This window comes from Archocentrus centrarchus, chromosome 11 (genome assembly GCF_007364275.1).
Source record: "Archocentrus centrarchus isolate MPI-CPG fArcCen1 chromosome 11, fArcCen1, whole genome shotgun sequence".
In the NCBI taxonomy this organism is placed as follows: Eukaryota; Metazoa; Chordata; class Actinopteri; order Cichliformes; family Cichlidae; genus Archocentrus; species Archocentrus centrarchus.
Genome location: NC_044356.1, coordinates 31,164,513 through 31,188,404, shown reverse-complemented (window position 1 = coordinate 31,188,404; position 23,892 = coordinate 31,164,513). Strand labels below are relative to the sequence as shown.

The 23,892-nt window shown below is 40.3% G+C and overlaps 1 protein-coding gene across 1 annotated transcript in view; it reads left to right on the top strand.

Annotated features, from left to right (window-relative positions):
• The first annotated feature begins 3,610 nt into the window (after window positions 1-3,610).
• Window positions 3,611-23,892, top strand: part of foxo6b (forkhead box O6 b) — a 39,975-nt gene continuing 19,693 nt past the window's right edge. The window contains exon 1 of the mRNA XM_030740454.1: window positions 3,611-4,169. Coding sequence (XP_030596314.1) covers window positions 3,672-4,169 — 498 coding nt within the window. The 5' untranslated portion in view covers window positions 3,611-3,671. The remainder of the gene's footprint in view (window positions 4,170-23,892) is intronic.

The window sequence follows — 23,892 nt, the reverse complement described above, 5'->3', positions numbered from 1 at the left end:
GTGCGACAAAAGCAGTGAGGGGAGTTGGTTAGTCTGGTTCTTCGGCCCCTTCATAAGCTGAAATTACAACATTGTGATGTTCTAAATTTTTGTGAACCAACACGAATTTGCTCATCCCATGACTTCTCTTGCTGGATTTTAGACTGATGTATGAAGAGGAAGTTGACTCAGTCTCTGTGATGAAATTAGGTGGTTGTACCACATTCAGTGTTTTGTCAGTCCCAGCATCCACCCTCACCTTGTCCCTTCACAGACATTGAAGGGAAGAAGCTTCTTAAAGAGTGAAGTGTGAGGAAATACAGGTGTATCCTATGGCAGGTCTTTTTTTTCTCCAAGCGGTGGGTGGATAAATGCTGCTTCCTCCACACATGACCACAACTGCATGTGCGACAGTGAATTATAACAGCGCTTACATTGTGGTGTTGTGTATAACATTTAACAGATAATAAAATAATAGCTCACAGCTACATCTTGAGATGCAATATAATGCACCGACGTGTTGTATGTGATAAATATAACACATTAGAAAATATGAGGTAATTAACATGCAAAGTGTTCCAGCATCATGCAAAGCAGCAGTTAGTCAGCACACACATTCTTACATAGCTATGTGCTACAAATAATCGCTGATATTAATCAGTTTAGTTATCTGTGTGACCTCTTCTATTTTATAGGACTATATGAGAAAATCAGTCAGTGTGTGAGGTGATCCAGCTGTGTAGCTCATAGCTTAAAGCCTCTAGCACGGTGGTGCGTCTACAACGTGTAGACGTGGGTTATCTACACGTTGTAGCTGTGTACGGTCACTTTACAGTGCCAAAAAAAAATTGACAAGCCCAGAGTAATGTCCGTCTTTACGTTTGTGCTATTGTTGGTCCCGCAGACTGTGTGAAAGGTGGACGTTGCTTCTGTGTCTGAAAAGTGAAGCCAGTGTGAAGTGCCTTAAACCTGCATTCTTTGCAGGTCATGAAGGGGTGAGAGCCATGGTCCTGTGGACGTCTATGGGAAAACGGCGCTCTGCTGGGACCTTTGTGAGATTCCTCACTCATCACATCTGGTTTCAAAACACCAAGATGGTGACAGTGAAAAGGCTCATTTTGAAGCTTCAAAATGGGACACAAACCTGTGGGTGATGTCAAAAGCAGCTACATCATCTTTGTCCAGTCTGTGGCTGGTCCTTTAGATTCACCCCGACCACGGAGAAGACAGAAGTTGTAGTGACTTGAAACCAAGTGTTAAAAACAATGATACTGTCCACTGCAGCTGTGATCTGTATTGTTTGATTTTTTTTATGTTTTATACACTTCTTCCTCTTTGTGGTGAACTCCATTCCCTTTTCTGTTCAAGTTAACTTTTCAACCGTTTTCAGATACCTGCACATATTTTCCATGTTGCTGTGAGGAGACATGCTTTTGACTTTTTTGAGGATTGGATGCAAGTACATCTCTGTAGGCTCTGTATTAACTCTATTCCCACAGCCCATCGCTCTATGAAGCCAAAGACCTATGCAAATTGATGCCAAGGCAAAGCCAAAAATCCCAGTCCGAAGCAATGGAATATTTATCTTTTGTCTTTGTGTCGTCTTTCTTGCATCTTTTCTTAAATTCACACCGGGAGGAGCTAAGATGTGAGGAAGAGATGCAAATAACGGAAGCAAGGAGATATGTTGGCATAACAAAAAGTAACTAGTGTGTCACCTTTGCTATTGTAATAACAAGTGCAAAGGGATTTAATTATTGAACATAAACACGTTAACTTGGAGTTGAATCTTTTTCTGCATTATGTTCTATTAATAAAGACACACAGATACTGATCTGTGATGGGCCATTAGGGTAAGTAACATTTTCACCACACTAATCATACAGTAACAATATAGCCACAATCTTTCTCACACCCACATTTAAAAATGTAACAAATAAATGGGTTCTACAAAATCCTCCAGGATTTTTGTTAATAAAAGAATTACATTACTTATGTTTTACAAGGTAAATCCTTTTTTTTTTTCTTTTTCAGTTTTTAGTGTGTTTAAATCTCAACCAGTTCTAAGCCAATTAATTGTCTACTAAAGAAAGCTTCAGCATTTATGCCCCAGAAGTGCATCCTTGGGATTGAGGTTTTGAAACAACATGGATACTTCATTGACTGAAACTACAAAAAATAACGATGAAAAATAAATAGGGAAATATTAATTATACATATAGTTTCAATTCTAGTTATTCACTGGCTTCTGGTTTGGCCTGTTAATGACCACATGTTCTCATGGTAAACATACGTTTTGCACTTTCCTAATAAGAAGGTGGTCAGGATTTCAAACATTAACACAGTAAAGCGACGTTTCTGTGACGGCTTGTTTTAAACCGAATTGATGCACAGGCTTTGCTAATTCGATTTAACCCCCATTCCCCAAAAAGAAATCAAGAGAATTACCTTTCATATTTAATTACCCCCCCCGCCCCCCCAAAAAAAAGAAAAGAAAAAGAAAAACATTATTGAGTCTCTGGCATCCTGGTATTCCTGTTGTGTGAAAATGCGCTGCTAAAATACAAGTCTGCGAATGAATTTGTCTGTATATAAATGATTGCTTTAAAAAATAGTATTGTCGGGAATTTCAACACACACACACACACAACACACACACACACAACACACACACACACCACACACACACACACACACACACACCCTCCTCCCCCTCTGGAAAACCTGTTCTAGAGGGAGTGACTTTGATCCAGGCGGCGTCCAATTATATGGAGCAGCACTTATTCCACTTTATTCCAGGCTACAGTTGAGTGGCTTGAAGCCTTCAGAGACACGCAGACTTGTAGCATAAAGGCAGAGTAATAGACAGAGAGACGGTACCCATGTGACATGTGCACGGAAAGCTGAAGACAAAGGTAGAAATATCTACCACACCAAGTCAGGTTGCGCGGGAGAGGAGACAGAGGATGCTCCAAAACAAAACCACGAGAGGCTTCTTCTTCTTTTTTTTTTTTTCTCTCTCTCTCATCTGGAAATTCACGGCTTCATATAAATGATTCATGAGAGTTTGTTTTTATTTCTAAAGGAGTAAATAGGCTATGCTCGCAGTGAGTTTCAGCTGAAACCAGTCACCAGCCAATCAGCCAAAAAGACACTAGTAAAACTGGGATCAGAGCCTGGAGAAAAATCTGAAGTCAATTAATTTTGGGGGGGAGTTTGATAAGCATTCTTTTAACCCGCACTGGACCTCATCTGTCAAGGATCAACTGTTGCTGCGGCCGGAGCGAGAGCAGAGACATTCTCCAAGTGTGTCTGGCTTTTTTTTTTTTTTAATGGATGTTTGACCGTCACTTGGTCCTGCATGCAGCCACAGAGCCGGTGTTGTGCAATTAACATGGAAGAGAGACTGATACTGTTTTTGATGCCTCGGATACACCTTCATCTGTCCTGATGTGATGCCACATTGTTGCGCTGAGGAGAATGATAATATCCCACACAGCTGCCGGCTTTTTCGTACTGGCTGATAATCCCTGTGTGTGAAACAATACAAATAGATTTTTTTTTTTTTTTTTTTTTCCCTTTGGACAAAGAGCAGTTTTGGGCATTTTTACTCACTGGCAGACGTCAAAATTGACAGGCTTTTTTTGTTATTGTGACCTTGCCCGGTTTTGACATCTATTCAGCGGGAGATCATGCTGATGATGATGGAGAACAGCGGCATGGATGTGCATCAGGTTGATATCGATTCGGAATTTGAGCCTCACGGCCGGTCGCGGTCGTGCACCTGGCCGCTGCCGTGTCCGGAAGATTTCCCTGGGGGAGAAGAGGCGAACCGAGGTCTGGCCCTCGCGTCGGTCAAAGTGGAGCAGTACAACGTGCCCGCGTGCCGGGGCGAGAGAAAAGGCGGCGCGCCGGCGGAGATCAAGCATCCAGCCGGCGCCCCGGCCCCGGTCGTGGCCGCTCCTGCCTGCATGTCCGGGGCAGCGCTCGACGTGGCCGGCCAGCTACGCAAAGCGAAGTCCTCCCGGCGGAACGCGTGGGGAAACCTGTCGTATGCAGATCTCATCACCCGTGCCATTGAGAGCGCCCCGGAGAAGAGGCTCACCCTGTCCCAGATATATGACTGGATGGTTCGCTTTGTTCCTTATTTTAAGGATAAAGGCGACAGCAACAGTTCAGCCGGATGGAAGGTAGGCCACATGAAAGAATTTTCAGACACCACATAGTGAAGGTTTCAGTGGAGAAGCTAGCCTACACTATATTTAGCCTGAATCTGTGTCTGCAGCACACCCCCATTTCTGCATATCTGAAAGCCACATAATTGACCCTTGGTTCCAGCAATTTATGTCAGTGGCGTGTCCTCGTGTCACTCCACAGTACAGTGTGTGAGAAGGGGCAATGAGCGTGGCTGGATAAGGGTTCACTGGGTTCATTGTATTTAGGAATTCCAGCCTGTGCATATAGGAGAAGCGCACAGGGAGCCATGATTCCCCCTCATCACGGTTCCTCTTGGATAGGCGCGCTGTGACGCATTCGCGCCTGTAAGTCTGTATTTCCCTGCGATGTCGGGTCACACCGGGGACATAGTGTGCCTCCTGTCCGATTTTCGACTCCTCGACTGGAGCGTCACCCATGCCGTGAGTTGAGTAATGGGGATAAACTGTTTGGAGCCACCCCGCCCCCTGCTATCCATTGCGCGCACGCCGAATTACGCACATGCTGTGAGAAAGCGCGGCACAAGGCAAGGGGCTTAAAAGGGCAATAACAGGAGATGATGACAGTGGGTGTCACAGCAAACAGATGTAACTACAGATTATCATTCAAATTAATACGAGCTTAATCTAATAGACTGTTAGCAGTAATCTGCTTAAGTTTATCACCTATTCTGTGTTAAGACTACTGGTCTTGTTTTTAAGCTGTGTACTGCAGCTTTCCATCATACTCTTCTTTATGGTGACAAAGTTAAGCTTCATTCAGTTTCCTGCATTTCCGAACCAAAAGCCTGTTTAAATCTGACCTGCCACTTAAAACTGCACACTGCGTTCCAGCATCTGCCAATAAACCATTAAACACATTAATCAGGGGTGGACAAAGTGGACTTTAAGTTGAATATATACACAAAGAGTAGCTAAACGGGATTTTTTTATATAGAAAACATTTAAAAAAAAGTTTAATTAGAAATCTGGTTTACTTTGTCTCCACTTGTGTTTTGTGGTCTCAGTGGGAGTTTCCTCAATGGGACACAAAGGTCAGTGCCCCAGTTAATGAGGGTCTTAAAAAGTGATACACGTTGTTAACTGTAACAGAACAGGGAAGCAGCCTCAGGTACTCCCATCCTGTTACAACTGACTGCAGGTTTACAGGCACTGCACTTCAGTAGCTTTGAAAAGAAAATCTACTTATTAAACATGATGACAGTCTTAAAGATTTCATATTTCAGCTCCATAAAGAGGTGGAGGCGTCCAGCCTGTTTTCTTTTTTTTTTGTCGATATGACTTCAACTGGGAACCTACAAAAATAAAACTTGACCCATCTCACATGGTAAATGTTGTTTTAACAGTATGTACACATTGATTTTTCTGCTGGACCAGAAAATTCTGATGACATCACTGTGGCATCATCAGGATTACTTCTTTGTAAACTTTAAAGCCCCTGTTTAAAAGTGCAGTAAACATTATACAACTGTTCTTACAGGTTAGATAAATTGTCCCTATAACAAATCAGCTGACAGTCTTGTTCACAGCAGGTGGAGCAGCCGGTATGAATTTGGATGCTTTTTGTTGCCATTGTGTTTTTGCTTTACTGAGTCAACTGGGGGGTACCATCAAGCATGCAGAAGAAGGAAACAGGGTCATAGTGGAATTAATCTGTGTGACGCTGAGTTGATCTAAAATCCCATGTTATCCTATTCTTACAGTGTTTTTGGTGAGCACTTCTCTTTGTTTCTCTCACACTTTCCTTAAAGCTTCAACTCCATAGCAGCTGAAAATTGAACATCACTGATATGCAGAACAGTACTGCGATACAGCTGAATTCACTTTAAAATAAAAATTCAAAACAAGAAAAATCAACCAAACAAACAAACAAAATGGGTGTGAAGAAGGGGTTTAATTCCCCGGGTCTTGTTTTTGTCACTGACAATGCTCAGCTTGATCCCTGGCTGACCTCCATTGAAGCTTTGTGTGGAGGTTTTGATTGGCTGGTCTGGCAAGGTAGGTGATTGGTGCAGAGAGAGACTCCAAGTTCTGGGTAAAAAAAAAAAATCAAAACAACTTGATTTAATCATAATAAGTCTCATCAACAAAAGAGAGAGTGAGAGAGAGACATGCACACACATGTTGGACTGTAACAGTTGGCAGGATCTTTAATGAGAATTAAAACACAAAGTACACAATTGCTTACAAAAACACAAACATATGCATGCGCAGACATTTCAGTACAGTATGTATACACCCTCACACTGTCTTATGTTTCTGGTTAAACTGAACAGCACTGAGGGTTTAGGCTGGGGGGTGGGGTGGGGTATGGTTGGCTGGCTGGATAGATGGATGAATGGGATGAGTGGGAGGGAAATAAGATCCAGTCAAAGTCTTGCTATTAAAAGAAGTCTTTAAGAGCTGTTGTGTAATCGCGTCTGAGAGCTGCTGCTCAGTCCAGCCACTGGGTTGTGTCTCTTCATCTAGGCCAGCAGCTTCTCCTGAACCCTTCATGCTTGTTTTATGCTTGAGCGGGTGTAGCGCGAAGGCTATCTGCGGGCAGTCACGGACTGCAGAGAGTGTTTGTTGTCGATGGAGGCAGTGTACAAAGTTCACTGTGGGCCACTCTTGCTTTTGCTGTTGTTGGCCCATCAGCCAGCTGCGGAGAAGAGCCAAGTTATAACATACAAAGTGCTGAAGTGAAACTGAGTGTTAAAAACAATGAAAAGTGTCCACTGCAGCCACTCTCTGTACTTTTCATGCTGTACTTTTTAAATTTTTGACGATTTTTACGTGCTTCTTCCATTGCTGGTGAACTCTGCTTCCCTTGTCAACCAATCAGTATTCAACTGACGCATACACCATCCGCATCCAGTGACGTGCAGCTGCACGGCCGTACGTTTGCGGTGGGTGAAAACTCCATTCACTGTCCAAATTGAAACGCGTACGCAGACAGACACATTTGCAGGACCATAAATGAGGCTTTAGACAAACACTGTTGAGGTGTCACTCACTTGTTTGAGTGTGAAGTGCTAAGGCTACAGCAGCCAATCAAATTCTTTCATGCTTTCACACACTTCTTGTCTCCAATGATAGTGTATGGATCTCTTGATTGAGACAGCGCGCGCGTGTACGCACGTGCACACACACACACACACACACACACACACACACACACACACACACACACACACACACACACACACACACGCACAGTGTTACTCAAGTGTGTGTCAGCAGGGTTGCCATGATGACTATGTATGGATTTCTCTGACTGTGGCTCAGTAATTGTGGTCAAGTGTTTCAGCCATGTTTGTTATTGCATCTGAGGTGGGAGGCTGTGTTTGGCTGTATGAAGTGAGTTCAGTTCTGTAGGTGGTTTTGGTGCTGCTGGTGGTGACGGGGGAGGGGGGAATGCGCGTTCTCTCTGTCTCACACACACACACACACATACACACACACACACACACACACAATGTTCATTTCACAAGTGGCTCTGCGTGGGAATAGATGTGCTGAGCTGTGGCCTGTCTGCAGGCTGTACCGCACACAGATTCAGCAGCAGGCAGGCAGGCAGGTAGGCAGAAGCTCTCTGACTCTACCTGAAGGCTTTACGGAGAAGCATGTTAGAAGTTCATTGTGGGCGTACGCCTCTGGTAATCAGACTGCAATAAAATGCCATGCACAGAACACAAGCAGCAATACATTAAGCATTAATTCTTGTTTTTTGTTTCTCGTGAGAGATCGGTCGTGTTTTATAGTGTTTCTTTCCTTTGGTGCATTCCACACCGGAACAACTGCAGAGATTTGTTTCATTACTGAACTCATTTAAGTGGAGTCATGTTTTCTCAGAAATGTACACATGAATGCACCATTCAGGCAGTTTTTGACCAGTTTGCACTTTCAGCTACACTTTCGCACAGATGACTGTCAAAAAGGTTAAGTGTTCTTGGGTGCTTTGATGGCCACCTAAAAAGGTTCTCTGGGTATTATTCTTCATCACTGTCTCCCATCCCAAAGTAAGCTTTGCAAACAGAAGAAATAAGCTGCCCAGTCTGGACCTGGTGGTAGTTCTGGGTCAGATGTGAGACTTTCTGTTGCATAAAGCTTGGTGGACTTGGACAGACAAATATAACAGTGGGACAAATATGAAAAATCCTGGAAAAATTCCATCAAGTCTCTCATCAAATATCTGAATCCACGAGTGCCACGTATTTTACAAATTTAGGGAGCTTATGGGATCGTCCAGCTTGTGTCCCAAATTTACTATACCTGGAAAGCTGAGTGTAGTTGACGAAGGAGTTGTGTTTCCAGTTTTACGCCTCAGTATAATGCTGAGGACAGAAAATAATATATCTGAAATAAGCTCTCAGAAATCCTCAGAATTTGGAAACTGTTGCAATTTAGTTCAACACTTCTGTCATGAATTCTAAGTTTACAAAGTTCGTATCTTTCAGTCTTTAATGACATTACGAAGACATGGAATTCCCGTTTACATATGTCTTGAGTTACCTAGTTTTGTCACCAGGGACAAAGTCCCATGAGTCACATGATTTACATTAAACTAAGAATTTCTCTTTTCATATTTTGGCTTTCTTAATTTACAAACACACAGAAAAAAATATAAAAAGAAGCACTCAGAGAGTGAAAACCTCCACCAAAGCAGCTCACTCTCTGAGCAGTATGGTGTTTTAAGGCAGTGCTTATCAAACTTTTTCCGTCACGGCCTACTGACCACCTGGTGGAAAAGCGGTGGTACACATGTATGTACACAGCAGATGGTTACGGTGAGAATCTCGCTAGTTACTGTGCTAACGTACCTGCTAACATTTCCTTGTTCCGCTGTGAGAATGTTCTTCATTTGCTCCGCATGAATTCCACCCCACCCGTCATGATCCTGTGTCCCACCAGAGGTGTGCACCCCACAGTTTGAGAAACTCTGTTTTAATGCAATAATATTGTATTTTGTATATATTCAGTTTGTTTCTTTGTTCTTTTTAAATATACTTTAAGAAGTTTGTAGTGCAGTAAAAATAAGTGCTGAGTGCAGCTTTTGTTATTTGTGCTGTTGAAACCCATTTTAACATACTTGACATACTTGATTATAATTATTTTTTTATTATTTATGTGGATTCATTCTCTTTCCCTTGACAATACTTTCTTTAAGGATATAATGCATTTTTGGGTCAGTTTGGAAGAAACGCAGATGTGAAATGTAAAAGTGAGGTCAGAGGTCAAATGTGACTGGATATTTGGATGCAAGGTATAATGTGATATTCAGAATCTGCATCCAGCATCATTTCCTAAATCTTGCCAATACAAAGGAAGGCAGTAGAATTTTTAAGTGTAGTTTTAAAGATAAAAAACATTATGAAAGTTTATGACATTATGAAAGTTTGACCTTATTTGACCTTGATGGCCAGAGGTCCAAAGTAACGTGATATTTAGAATCCCGATATATCATTCCCTATAAGCCTGTATGCTGTCAATACAGACAATGGCAGTGAGAAACATAGTTTTAAACAGCTCTATATAGCATTTTTATTACTTTCACCATCAGATCAATCTATCAACCTTGAGGGAGAGGTCAGAGGTCAAATGTGAAATGATATTTTAAATCTATATATGGTATATGTTGACAATACACAGCATATTTGTAAGAATCATAGTTTCTAAGTTATAAGGCCAATAAATCATTAAGTTGACCTTGAAGACTTTGGTGGATGTGAGGCATGTTTTAATGGATTGCTAACAAGATCCCGCTCTGCACTCCTACAAAGTTTTATCAGGATTCATCCCAAACTTTTTGAGCTATCGTGTTTACAGACAGAATGAGATACATGCACGCAAATGCCACCGAAAACATGACCTCCTTAGTGGAGGTAATTCAAGACTTTAACATGATAACCTATAACAAAACTCACAATTTAATAAATTTTCCTGAAGTATTGATGATTTTTTCAGAAAATTATTATTGCTGATTTTACCCCCTAGACATGTGACAAGAAGGCAAATTAGATTATATATATATACATATATATATATATATATATATATATATTGTATATATATATATATATATATATATATATATATATATATATATATATTGTATATATATATATATATATATATATTGTATATATATATATATATATATATATATATATATATATATATATATATATATATATATATATATATATATATATACTTTCTTTTGGGTTGCATTAATTCTGTTTTCCAGATGCTGGGAAACAGGTTCCGTTAGAATAGGAATCCAAAATGATATCAACCCTAAAACAGGCAGACTTTAGCTTACGTTCTGTAGCCCCGATTATTGAGCGCAATAGTGAATCTTTACCACTAATATGTTTCTGATCTGCTTGCATGCATCACTAAGCCCTTCCTGTATTACTGGCCAGGCTGATGACCATCACCTTGTTCTGGTGAGATTCCACTTGCAGGAGATAGAGAAGGAAAATAAGATGAGAGAGAGGGAGAGAGAGAGAGAGAGAGAGAGAGAGATGGTAGGTAGGGAAGGGGGGGCAAAGAGGCATTTTGAAGAACAAGGTATTATTTGTCTTGCCAATAAAACCTTTTTTGAATTGGATTCCAGATTGAGTGGGAGAGGAAGAGAGAGGTGGAAAGAGAAAAGATAGAGTGAGTGCGTGAGTGGTGGCGATGGCCCCTGCTGCTGAGCACATTGATAGCAGCCTTAATGCCTGTGATGCTCCAGTGCCAGCACAGACAGAGGGGGATTGGTTGGAGATGGTGAAACAAGCTTAGAGGGTTCCCCGTGCCAGCCGGCCTGGCGCTAGCTCAACAGAAAGCCCTCTGCACCACTACACAGTTATTGTTATTATCACAAAGGCACAGCAGAAGGAGAGGCAGCTCTTGAGTTGGCAGGCCTGGGGCTGGGTTAACTGGGGGCGGGGAATGAGAAGAGGAATTTGGAAGGCGAGTGGGGTTGGTTGTTGAGTCTGAGACTATGGTAAAACTCATCTGATCGGTCTTGTGAATGGAGAGAAAACTGTTGGGAAGAGTTGCTGAGGGCTTGAATGGGAAGGAGGCTGCGCAGAGACAGATTTTGGTCCGAGGGGATCAGTTGCTTTGTCAGTTTCTACAAAAGGCATCTGAGTAGATATCACTTCAATCTGGAGAAGACCCGGGATGTAAACAAGGGATGCACCAGAAGTGGAGGCGGGGTGTTCACTGCTTAAAATGAGTCATAGTGGTTGGAATAGAACATTATATTCTTCCTCTCAGCCCTCATACTTCAATCATTTGGAATAAATCAGCTGGAATAAAATGTCGAGAAACACTCTTCAGACAGAAATTCCAGAGAGAAAACTGAGTCCAGACACAGAACAGTCAGTGAGGCGGGCGGATCTTGGGATTCGTGCCTGGTGGTGTGTCGTAAAATGTCGGCCTAGTACGCATTCCCTCTGTGTTGTGTACCAGACCTCAGGACTTTAAAAATGTTCTGGTTTCTGGCTCAGATGATGAGCAGAGGACTAGTTAAACAACAATCAGTCGTCTGTCCTGACTGTCAGAATGTGACTCAGGAGCATCAGCGTGTAATGCTGTTGCACTGCTAATAAGGCCTTAAAGGACTATACCAAGAGATTTTACCTACTCTACCTCACTTTCATTGTGTTGTATTTTGTAAATACGGCTATGTATCATCATCTACTGCTGGAGGTCCATGATTACTTTAATTTTCATAGAAAAAGTGCCTCAGTGAAAGTATGTAACGGTAATAAGAGTAAATCTTTCTTATAAAAAAATTACTTTGAACAAATGTCTGTTGAGTTAATATTCAGTTGAATATGTAAATGTAGCCTGATCCTTACTTAGGGAAGGAAAGTGAGGCACAGTGGATAACTAAAATATTTTCCTGATAACACATTAATAAATAACTTCTGTCACTGTACACTAAGAAAAAGCAGTTTCACTTAATAAAGTCAGCAGTCTGCTTTAGCCTGTTAGCTGTTGAACAGAAAAAGCTTCCAGATATCACAGATTGATGTTGTGATTATCCAGCCATATTATCTACACATTTAGATGTATACTGTCTAGCATTCCAGACAGCTATTAATTTCTACTTAATACCACAAGGACAGTAACTGTCTGGATTGATGACACCATGCCAAAATGGCAGGAAAACTACATTTAAGAACAAGAAAATATTACCTCAATATCTCTCATGAATTGAATCCGCGGATCCAGAGAGAGATCCAGAACTGGATCAGGTGTGAAATTTTCTTACGACCATCTAGACAATGGGCCCCATTTACTAATATGTGCTTGGAAACATTGTTAACCTGCTCAAACGATGAGTTCCCGTTTCAAAATCACCGTCAGATTTATGACAGGGTTAATTTTGTTCTTACGGCCATGTTTATGCTATTGGCTCATGTTTGCTGGAGGTGAAGTGGAGATGACGATGATTTAAGAGAGAAGGCTGCACCTCTAAGGCAAAAAAGAAGGAAAAAGTCTGACTGGAGAAACTTAAACAACCATGTCCGAGGACCAAGGAAAAGGAAACCAGAAAAAGGGGCTTGCTTTCCAAAGTGTTTCCACGGGAATGATGAAGATTTAAAAAAAATAAAATAAATGACAGTCAGGCTGAAACAACGTGGGTGCTGAATATTGTTTCCCACAATCACTGTAGCTCAAGTTAAAAAAAAAAAGAGTTTGGGATCATAGTTGATATAACAATTAAAGCCTACATCTTTCCATTTCTTTTTATTTTTACATGCAGTTAAATGATTTTTATAATTTAATGGTGTTTTGGAAATCTCTCAATGGTGACCACAGGGCAACAATTTCTTAGTATAAGGAGCAACGCCTCCTAGACGCATTAATCAATCTGGATGAAACTTACTATATAAACTGCCCAGGATAGCAGGATTATCAAGATCTATACAGCTTTTGGGAATTATTTTTATAACACTCAGATCCTTAGGAATTATAAATATATTGTGTAGTAACTGATCTCCAAACGAACCACGACGTTATGTGTACATGTTTGTTTGTAAATACATTTTGCTAAACAATTTTTTAGTGCAGTTGCACTTCGGGGTGACTAGAATGTGTTGTCATGCATGTCTGTAAATAAGTGTTCATCAAAAAGTGACGCTAATGGTGTCTGTAATGAATTATTTTGTCTTCTACAATTAATATGTAGCGTGCAAAGAAGAAGAATAAATATAGGTATTTATTATTTAATTCTTTGGAGTTTATGAACAGCCATGTGACCGTATACAGTTATATAATGAAGATAAAAAGAGTAACATGATAAATTAACATGTCTGTGTTTTATTACATAAGGGAAGTGAACAAATGCTGTTGGATTGGCTTCAAAAGGCAGTCATTTGTAAGTTGGGCTAAGCCCCTCTGCTGGTCCACCTGCATGCTTTTCTACCGATCACATAACCTTGTTGGTGGAAGTACAAACAAAACTCTACAATTTCCTTAACTTTATATTAAGGAGCTAAAACTAAAACTCACAAATACTTTAAAAATGAAAAACAGTGTGTTTTCTTAAATGTTTGATTTTCCACTTTGAGATTACCATGAAAGTTAAACATAATACAGGAAGTTACTGTACAGCCAGTCATCCTAATAACCCCCAGTCCATCAATTCACAGCAGCATCAAACTGATTACAATCCCATTGGAATCACAGAGAAAATGTTATAATGTAATCATGCATCTGAAATTGCTCTAAATTTTAATGTGATTAGTGAGAGAGTTGCCTCATAAAGTATTCACCCCCAACTTTCTGCATATTGTACTCATTATACTATGCACCAATTTTAATAAATCATTATGCACTCAGTTTATAAGAGCTTTTGATGCCTTATAATGCCTTATGAGGACCACTTCAAGTAATGTGTTGCCCTTATTTTCTTTGCAAATGGGATTAGTTTTGAGTTCTTGCACATGCTGAAATGGATTTAATAGAGGTTTGTATGGATCTGAAGATTCTGTGTGTATGTGTGTGCATCTGCTGTTGTTGTGGTGTAGCTGGGCCTGATGGGAGTCCAGGTCCAGGGGGTACAGCTCTAGTTAATAATTCAGATGAGGCTCATTATCAAGGCAGCACAGATCTCTCTCTGATTCCACCTTAATTGCAGGCAGGATGTGCCTCTCAGACACTCTCAAAGTCACTCCCCCTCCTGTCTGCAGCTACAAATGACTACCACACACTCATGCAGACCTCGTACAGACCTCCACTGGTTCTCCTCCAGACCTCACCTTCGCAGCAGGTCCCTTCACTGGGATCAGGCCTGGATCTTTGCATAATCACATGAACAGACATTTGGAGATGAGCAGATAAGTCCCACTCAGAGCTTTTGTTCTGTCACAGTATCGACTCAGAGGCCGGTCATGTGCTCCTGTTATGAGTCGCTTACATTTTTAATCAGATCTTCATGAAGGCTTTCTCCTGTTCAAGGGCTCAGCAAACTAAGATTGATGGGAGGTAATCAGTCGGAGGACAGCAGCCTTGTGATTAATGCTGCTGGAGAGTGAGACTCTCAACACCACGCCGGAGAACCTGGATCACAGCTTTTCAACCACAAATTTCCGGAAGAGCTGAAGCGTGGAGGGCGTGAAAAGCGAAAGAATTTCTGCTGTTTGACAATTGCTACCAGACGTATGGCACATTTGAATAAGAGACGGGAATTTCACAGTGATGTTACAGTTCGGTGATGAGACCAGATGTCTGAATCAATTCAGTCATACAGAACAAACTTGTAGTGCCTACGTTAGTGAAAGAATGTGGATGTGTAGATCCCTGCTGTATGGGAATTGCCAATATACGGGTGAAAATCAGTGGCCCTTAAATACATCAAGAAGGTGCTGGCTCTGCCAAAATAGGGGCATTGCTTCATGGTGAAAAATGTCCAGTATACATCCATACATCCATTTTCTTCCACTGATCCAAATAACCAAGAACATGTTCCCCCTCTTTATGCTGCACATTGATCTGATATAAGGGAACCTGTTGATTTGTTTCTGATTCAGATAATTTCCTGATTTTGAAAGCAGAAATGAAAATGAAACTGGCCTGGGCAAAAATGATGGTACCCTTAACTTAATATTTAAATGCACAAAGTCTGATTGCAGTGAGTGCCTCAAAAGGTTTTGCAACAAAATATTAAATTACCATCATTTTCGTCCAGGCCAGTTTCATTATTTTATTTTTTTAAAACAATTCTGTTGAACCGCAATTCAAAGGCAATGTCTGATTAGTTAACAGGAAAAAACAAAAATAAAACTTTATCCCACATGCAAAGAACAAATTGGGTGTCCGGTATGGATTAGGGAGCAGCAGCACCTTGTCTTGGCTTCTGCAGCAGAACCTGAGGTTTGAGGGAAACACCCCTGTTTACCAGTGTCGAAGCAGGGGGTGTTTTTAAATGAGGTTGCACAAGGGAGACCAAGAACAAGTTGGGAGGACTCATGGGAAATCAGAAATAAATGCCAAATCAAACCAACTGAAAAATGGTTGAAAATTCTAATATTTAGAATTTTGGACAGACCTCCTAAGTCCAAAACATAGCAGCACTGGAGCACAAATTTCATGCAGGACTTCTGAAAACAAGCTGGAAACCTAATAAATTATGTAACGTATGTGTTGAGTAAACAGAAGCACTCATTACCTTTCATTGTTGGACAGAAACGGTGGACTAGTCTTCAAATCCCAAGGTGTAGAACTGTGTTTATATGTCCTTGTTAATAGGTGTACTGAGAGAAATGTGTTCAAATGCAGCCTGAAATGGAAAACTTACTGTATGCAGTCTGAAAATATTGAAATCAATGCAGTGATTCAAGTGTCTGTATGTTAGCCACCTGCACCATTGCTTACAACCGCTCTTCCACATTTGGAAGCTTGCAAGAGTTAGCAGAATTATAAAAAGTGGCTTAGTTAGATTTAAATATGCCCACTATCCTCCCTAAAAACTGTCGTCACAAGTAATTTGGTCTGATTGTACAGTCAGTATCAATACATGGCATTTCAGTGATAAAATGTTACTGAATTAGTTGTCATAGAACAGCCTCATTTTTTAACAATAGATGAAAATTTAGCTATAAACTGGGCTCTGTTTACAAATGAGTCCTCTGAGGTGGGTGGGTGGGTCTGCGTGAATACCGCCACAGTGGTGTGTCTGAGACAACCATATTAAGGACATCTCTGCTCTTTAACGTCATGCAGATCCATGACTAGAAAAAACAATTGTGAGGGTTGTGAAGTCTGAGCATTTCATTCAGACTTTGGTTCAACTTGTACATATGCTGACCTCATTATTCAACACTGTGTTTAATATGCGTATCTGCCACTGGGCTTTAACAGGGGTTTAGCCGACTATATGCTAAAAATCAATTTCATTGTGACATGGTCCCTCTAAAAGCCACAAAGTAAAGAAATTGGTTTACTGATAAAACAAAGCGCCATAGCAAACAAATCAATGGGGAATAACCAGCGGCTGGGAGTCTTTTCTTGTCTGGGTTGGAAAAGAATTCCAAAATTAAAGTTGTGCCAACATCGGAGACGCAAGTTTGCTGCTGGCTCAAACATACTTCTTGAACGCAATGTGACATTTTGGACTTTATAGCAAGAGAAAGCTTGTGTTCAAGAATAGTTTTATATTGTTCTTCTTATCAAATAAAACTAAATAAACAAAATGTCCTCAGTTAAGAGAAAGAATGTCAGAAAAGTTATACAACTTCAACTCCTAACTTCCTGCTTCATCAAAAGCATTTGTAACCATCCTCTGGCATTAAAGGCAATCCATTTAGTGTTTTTTCATTTAAATATATTTTATTCTGACTAAAGCAGGTGATAGACCAGCATGGCAATTCATACAGCCATATTGCTAACATGATTAAATATAAAGTATGTGATGAATACAAATGCAAAACATATGATTGTTTTATTTTTATTACTTTATTCAAAAAACATTTTTGAGGTAGCTTCATGGCTGCAGTGGATGCGGCACCACGGAGCATAGTAAAACGCAACATTCTGTCATTTTACTGTACTATCACTCACCCATAATGATCATTGTTCTCAGTGTAGTTTAGTCATGGTGAGGTGATGTTCACCATCAATCAAGTCACATTCATTTGCAGGCAATTGAATCCATTTTCATTAAAGATGTCTGTTATTGCACTTTGATCATAGCTGATAAAAGCCTGTTGAAAATTAAAGCCATTAGTGTCTTAAGAGCAGGATCATTTGCTGTGTTTTAACGAGAATTAATTGCCCATTGTCTTTGTAAAATGTCTGTTAGTGCAGTTTCAACTGTCGGGAAGGTGTCTGTTAACAATGTCAGGCTGAGCGTAGATGCAGAAAAGAACAACATTCCTGCGCAAAGACGGGTCACTATTGAATATTCATCAGTCCAACGACATATTTGGACAAATTGCAATAAAAGCCTTTTAAACTGGCGGTGAGTGGGAATAATTTACAACCTTGTCATTTTGGAAATTATTATTGGGACATCATTAAACTGCTTTGAATCACAGTTTAGCAGAGTTTCATTATGGTATGTACAGATTGTGCAAAGTGTGTGTGTGTGTGTGTGCATGTGTGAGGTGGTGGTCCAGGAGGCAGACAGAGGTTAGCCGTGTACGACAGCCTCTCAGTGGATTTCTGTGTCAGTTTGATGAAAATAGGTCAGGTTTCTGAGCTCTGCATTTAGCATTCTGGTCATGTGATGGCTGACGCTGCACGTGATGACAGCTAGCCTCGAATGAACTCCAGACTCTTTCTGTCTCCCTGGCCCCCCCCCCGCTTCCTCTGTAACCCAGACTCTGTCCTGTCATCCTCTGTCTCTCTGCTGTGGCTTCCACTGCTTCAAACTCACGCAAAGAAATTCAAATCTGTTGGCCGTAGATTAAAACTCTGCTCTTTCAAAGAAACTGCTCTCAAATCCACAATAGGCCGTGTCTCTGAGAATTTGCTTGATTTAGATGTAGTTTTGAATATTTTTCTCTACTTTCAAAAGAAAAAAAATAGATGTTCTGCAAAGGTTTATGAGGATATTATTTGAGCCATAGCCAGCAATAACCTAGCTTAGCATAAGGTCTACAGTATATTTACTCATCACTATGTATGTTTGGCTTGATTTATTACACTCTTCCAGAGTAGGACTTCATCTCTCACTACTGCCATGCTTTAAAAATTGCTTTCTTAAAGGTAAATTTCAGCAGGTGAGTCAGTTCAGTATTTGGCTTCGTCTAAAGTTCTTTGCTGCTGCAGCAATCAGCGCTATAATTTGGAGCACTGGGTAATGAGTTCACGTAACATTATTAGCAAAGTTAAAAGACAGCTCTAAGTTAGTTCTGTTAGAGGTATAATTTGAAATACTAAAAAAAGGTAAAGGCCTTTAAACTCATGTCTTGTTGACCTGGAAAGATCAACTATAGCTATTAGCTAAAAGCTAATTGCCATTGCCATTTTGCTAATACTAGTTTTTCTCTGCTACCATCATTGCCTCAAGGTTGGAGGTGGTTGTAGGAATGTGTAAATTGCCTAAGTAGCTATAAATAATGTGAATAATTTTAGACAGCCTTTATTTTAAATTTCAACATAAAACTTTTGATCTTATTAAAGTTACCCAGACACACATTCTTTCTTAATTATCTTTAATACCATCTCAACCCAATTTCATATCTTGTAATCTAAAACATTGTCTATTGCCAAAATAACTAAGCCTTTGTAGCAAGAGGCGCCATCAGCTGGAAGACTGGGAAAATACTATTTCTATACTTAATAACCTTTTTTCCCCTCAAATAGCCAGTTTGAAGTTACTTTATTTCTGAAAGCTATGAATAACATCATGACTACAAATACTTTAGCAAGGTACAGCAGCTTCCTGAAACAGAAACATTAGCTTTCTGACAGCTAACAAGACACTGAGTGCTAAAGTAAACCTTTGACATTGTGAAAGCTAATGTTTGCCAGCTAAAGGCATTTTTAGCACTTCAGCCTTCAGCTTCATACTAGTAGGATTGATTGTTTTCCCCTCAAGTGGGCAAGTATGGTTGCGTTCAAAGGGGCAAGCATGGTTTGAGTCCATGTTCGTGTTCATGCAATCAAGAAAGAAAGTCATCACAGTATTGTGAGAGTAAGCCAGTGCTTCCATATTGTGGGTTTAAGTCTTGAACAGCCTGTCTTTTTAGTATCTCTGATATTAGCAAATGAATTAATATATGAAGAAAAGCAGATTTCATTCAAGTTATTTTATTATTAAAAGGGCCCAATGAACATTTTTACCTGGGGGCCCAGTGATAGGTTCATTCAGTTGTGGTCATACACAGCTAGCTTGGTAATGTAGCTGTGGTTTAAAAGCTGAGTACCTCCAATATGGTTAAAGGAGTATTTTTAGCACAGAAATAATAAGTTGTAATGTTTGCACAGCTGGACACATGCCCGCATAGTGTTTCTTTTCTGCAAAGGCTTATTTGCCCCCTATCTGTTTGACTCATTTTGACATTTTAGCTTGCGCCCCCCCAATTGACTGATGAACTGATTATTGGGCTTCTGAAAGTCTGACTTCATCAAATCCTTCATATTGCAAGTCATATATACCGTCTTTGATGAGTGCCACCAAAGTCGATGTGTGGATTTAATAGCAGCATTAATCTGCCTGTTTAATGGTGTTGTTGAGTGGAAGGTGGTCACTACAAGGCGCAGTGCTAAAAGATGAGTTATTGCCCCATCCGGTGAATGATAAAAGGGCAAAATGCAAAACAGTTGAGTTGGAGGCGAGTAGGGGATTAAACAAGGTTTTCCCATCCACTGTTCAGTAGAGAGTGAGGACAAATAAAGAGAACATGGTGGGAAATGCAAACATTTAGTGCCTGTGCTGTCAGAGTTTGCAGAAGGTCGGCTTGTAATATACAATTTGAATATTAAAATCAAGAGATGAACAGTTTTAACTTGCTACATTCAAAGATGATCATGATATCCATAATGTGAGCATTAATGCTACAAAGTGTCAAGATAAACTGAAAAGAAGCTCCTTCACGTCATTTCAAAACTTCAATTACGATTACTGTAATTACTACTGTCACTCGCAGTATTTGTTATTATGTCATCCGTTTCGAGGAAATTCAGGATTCACATGACACAACAGAAGAATATTTGGTCAAATTTTGGAATGGCTCATAATAGCTTGACAGAAAAACTGAGCTTTATGGATTGATTAGTAAATGCTGTCAGTTTGCACCTCCACCCCAGAGATACTGACAGATGTGATGTCAGTTTAAGCTTTGAGTAGTGGAGCTGATAGAGGGCCAGTCGGGGGGTGTCGGTGTACCGATGTGGTTGCGTGACTGAGCAATGCTCAGGCCTGCCTGTGTAATTCTTGCAAGACGGATATTGAGGACGTAACGCTGAGGCCTTCCCTCCCCTGTGCTCTCTCCTTCTCCATTTTCCTGTTCCTTCTCTTCCCCTTTTCCCTCTCTGTCTCTGCTAATGATCTGCTCCGCCTGTCGCTGCCTAGCTGACTGATGCCTACTGACAGCCCCACTCATGTGGAAATCTGCACGCCCTACTCCCCTTCTCTCTCTCTCTCACACACACACACACACACACACACACACACACACACACACACACACACACACACACACACACACACACACACACACACACACACAAAGAGTAATGAACTCCTACACATCACAATGCTGCATATCTGCTGTGCATGTGTGACACGCATGCACATGCATGCCAGCTTGCATAAGTGCTCACAGTCAGATAGATCTACATTAACTAATCAAGTCTGTTTGTTCAGTTACATGTCTGCAGATGTATATGTAGAGCAGATCACAACACACAAACAGATCACAAAGTATGTATACGTTATCCAAAGAGAGCACCCCCTCCCCATCCGTACTATAGCAGGCTTATTGAGCAGCTGACTTTACCATCCATGCATTTTTATGCAAATGATAATGAACTGAATTATACTGAATGGAAAGTGGCACATTTTCATGGAATTCCTGCAGTATTGCAAAATACTTTTTTTGCTAGCCTGAGGCAAAAAAGTTTATAAAGAAACAACGTGATAAACAATAGAGGTGGGAACAGTTTTGGTACATTAGAAACACGGTGCAGGTTTGACACGAGAAGCTTTAGTAAATGTTTTAATCTTTGTGGAAGAGTTCATGTTCAGGACTTGAGCTGCTGTTTGTAAAATGGCTTTTTAGCACAAGAGAAAATTGTCACTAAATATAATATCAAAGGTGCTCGTATTGGAGCTGAAATAGTTAGTGGATCAGAAAATGAATATAGCTTCTCAGATATGAACATTTGCAACCAGGCAGCGATTTACAAACTGCTTCCCTCAAATGCTGTTCTCAGCAATGGCTTTTTATTGACCTATACTACAACAAGTGGGGTGCACCTTGTACAAGGTCACTCAATAGGGCTAACACAAAGAGACAGACAACAATGCACACTCACAACCAATACAGAATAACCAATGAATCCACCATTCATGTCTGTGCACTGATTCAGGAAGAACATGCAGACTCCACACAGAAAGGCTCCTGCTGAGCTGCAGGTTTGAAACGGTCTGTTTTTAAGACAGCAGTATTAACTATTGCACCGCTGCGCTGCCAGTATACTATAATATCAGAAAGTACATATGTTGGTGCAGAAATAGGTAATCAGCTAGTTGCCTGAGAGAAAATGAATAAATCAGTCAATTTGTCAGTTTTGATAATTGACAAAAAAAAAAATCAGGACATTAACTTTTTGCAGCTTAATGCTTAGTTAAACAAAACGAGAAATGTGAAGACATCACGATGAATATTAATGGTAATGTTTTCATTTTATATGTTCTTTTTCTTGGGATTTACTATTAAGTAGCTAGAATAACATTATTTTTATTAACACCGTTGTAAAAATGATTCATTTTCATGACTATTTTAAAAGCACTGATTATCAAACTGAACTTAAATCATAACATGACAAGTCAAAATGACATTTAGCTTATTTTAAGGTTTTTGTGAATCATAATTTTGGTTGGGGGTGTGCTGGTGCAAAATTAATTTATCTTCTTAGTTGCCTCTTGATATAGAAAAAAAAAATCAGTTCCGCCTTTTCTTTATTTCACTCCATTTAACACACACACAAACACACACACGCACGCACACACACACAAAATAAAAAATCTTCAGCTTCAATCTGCCCAAACACCGATGTGAGTCTCAACACACTGATCAGACCTTTTTCATTAAAACCTGTTGCCAGGTGAATTCCGATATTACATGTATTTATGCACACATTAACTAACCTGAGATGAGGCAAAAACACTCCAGCGGTGCTCACAAATAAATTGTTGCCACTTCACAGATTTTGCAACACCTCCAAATTGCAACTTGTGGATGTAGCCTACTTTGTCAGTAAGATAATAACTGAATATCTTTGTGTTCTTTCATTAGTGTGTGCTCAAGCACCAACTTGGTATTCTCCTGCTGCTCTTGCTCCTAATTTCTAATTGGCCCTTACTAATAATAAACAGTCATGCATATGGAAATCTGTTCAAAATAGCTTATTTGAATCAATTCAGTATAATTCACTCCCACAGACTAACAGTGTGGCGGCGATCAACGCCGGGGCCGAGCCGATGCATACATCGCCGAGTGTTCCTCACTTGTTCATATTTGATTTTTAATAATCTAAGCGTGCTCGGCTGTCTACATCAGTGCCCTGCCAGGGGACTTTCAGTAAGGTAACGAATGAGGTCAGTAGGCAAAACTGTGTTGCAGTGCAACACCCCTGGGCTCCCCATAGTCCCAGCTTGCACACGGCCCACAGTCCCCTAGCTGATGGCTCAGACTTGCCATTGCGCTCAGCTGGGGTGGGGTGGGGGGTGGGGGTTACACAAGGCTCTGCTGGGCTCTGGCACAGATTAGAAAGGGAGACTCGGCCAGGTATTTCACTGCTATACAAAATATCTGGGCAGGAGACCAAAATGACGGAGTTACTCAGGAATAAAGAGCACACTGTAGTAGAGCAGAGGCTTTCTTTTTTTCCCCCCCAGTAAACCTCCTTCTTTTATAACAATAGTGTATAAGTCTGTAACAGCGATTTAATGATAAAATAATAAACACTTCTACATCAGCAATAAGCCATGAATACAGTTTTTAGGTGTTTTAAAAAATGCTGTTGAAGTTTCAGTTACAAATGGTGTAAAATAATTAATAGAATGTAATAAAGCGTCAGTCCAGCAGCTTTGTGGCAGTAAGTTCATCCAACAATAAACTGAGTTTTCTTCAGGAAGTATAATCCTGGGTACATCAACAGCAGCCACAGAGAGTTTTACAACCCCCCCCCCCCCCCCCAATATTGTTCTCATTGCCAGCTTCTAATTAACTTATAGCACTTCAGTAAATGTGTAATGAACTATTAACCTGGTCAAAGGGCCAAAACTTTATCATATCTGTGACCAAATAACTGCAGAGCTAATACATTCAGATCAGACTCAACAGAACTGAGTGCTAATGAGTCATTTTCATGATGTTCTAAAATAAGAAGCGGAACAAGGAAAATAAAACAAATGAAAAGTTCTGGCTTTTCATTGTGAAATGGAGTTTTGTTTTAATTGATATTTAACATTTAAACAACAGTTACATGCAGACTTCACTTTATTCTAAGCCCGAAATGTTGCAAACTTTATTGAGCA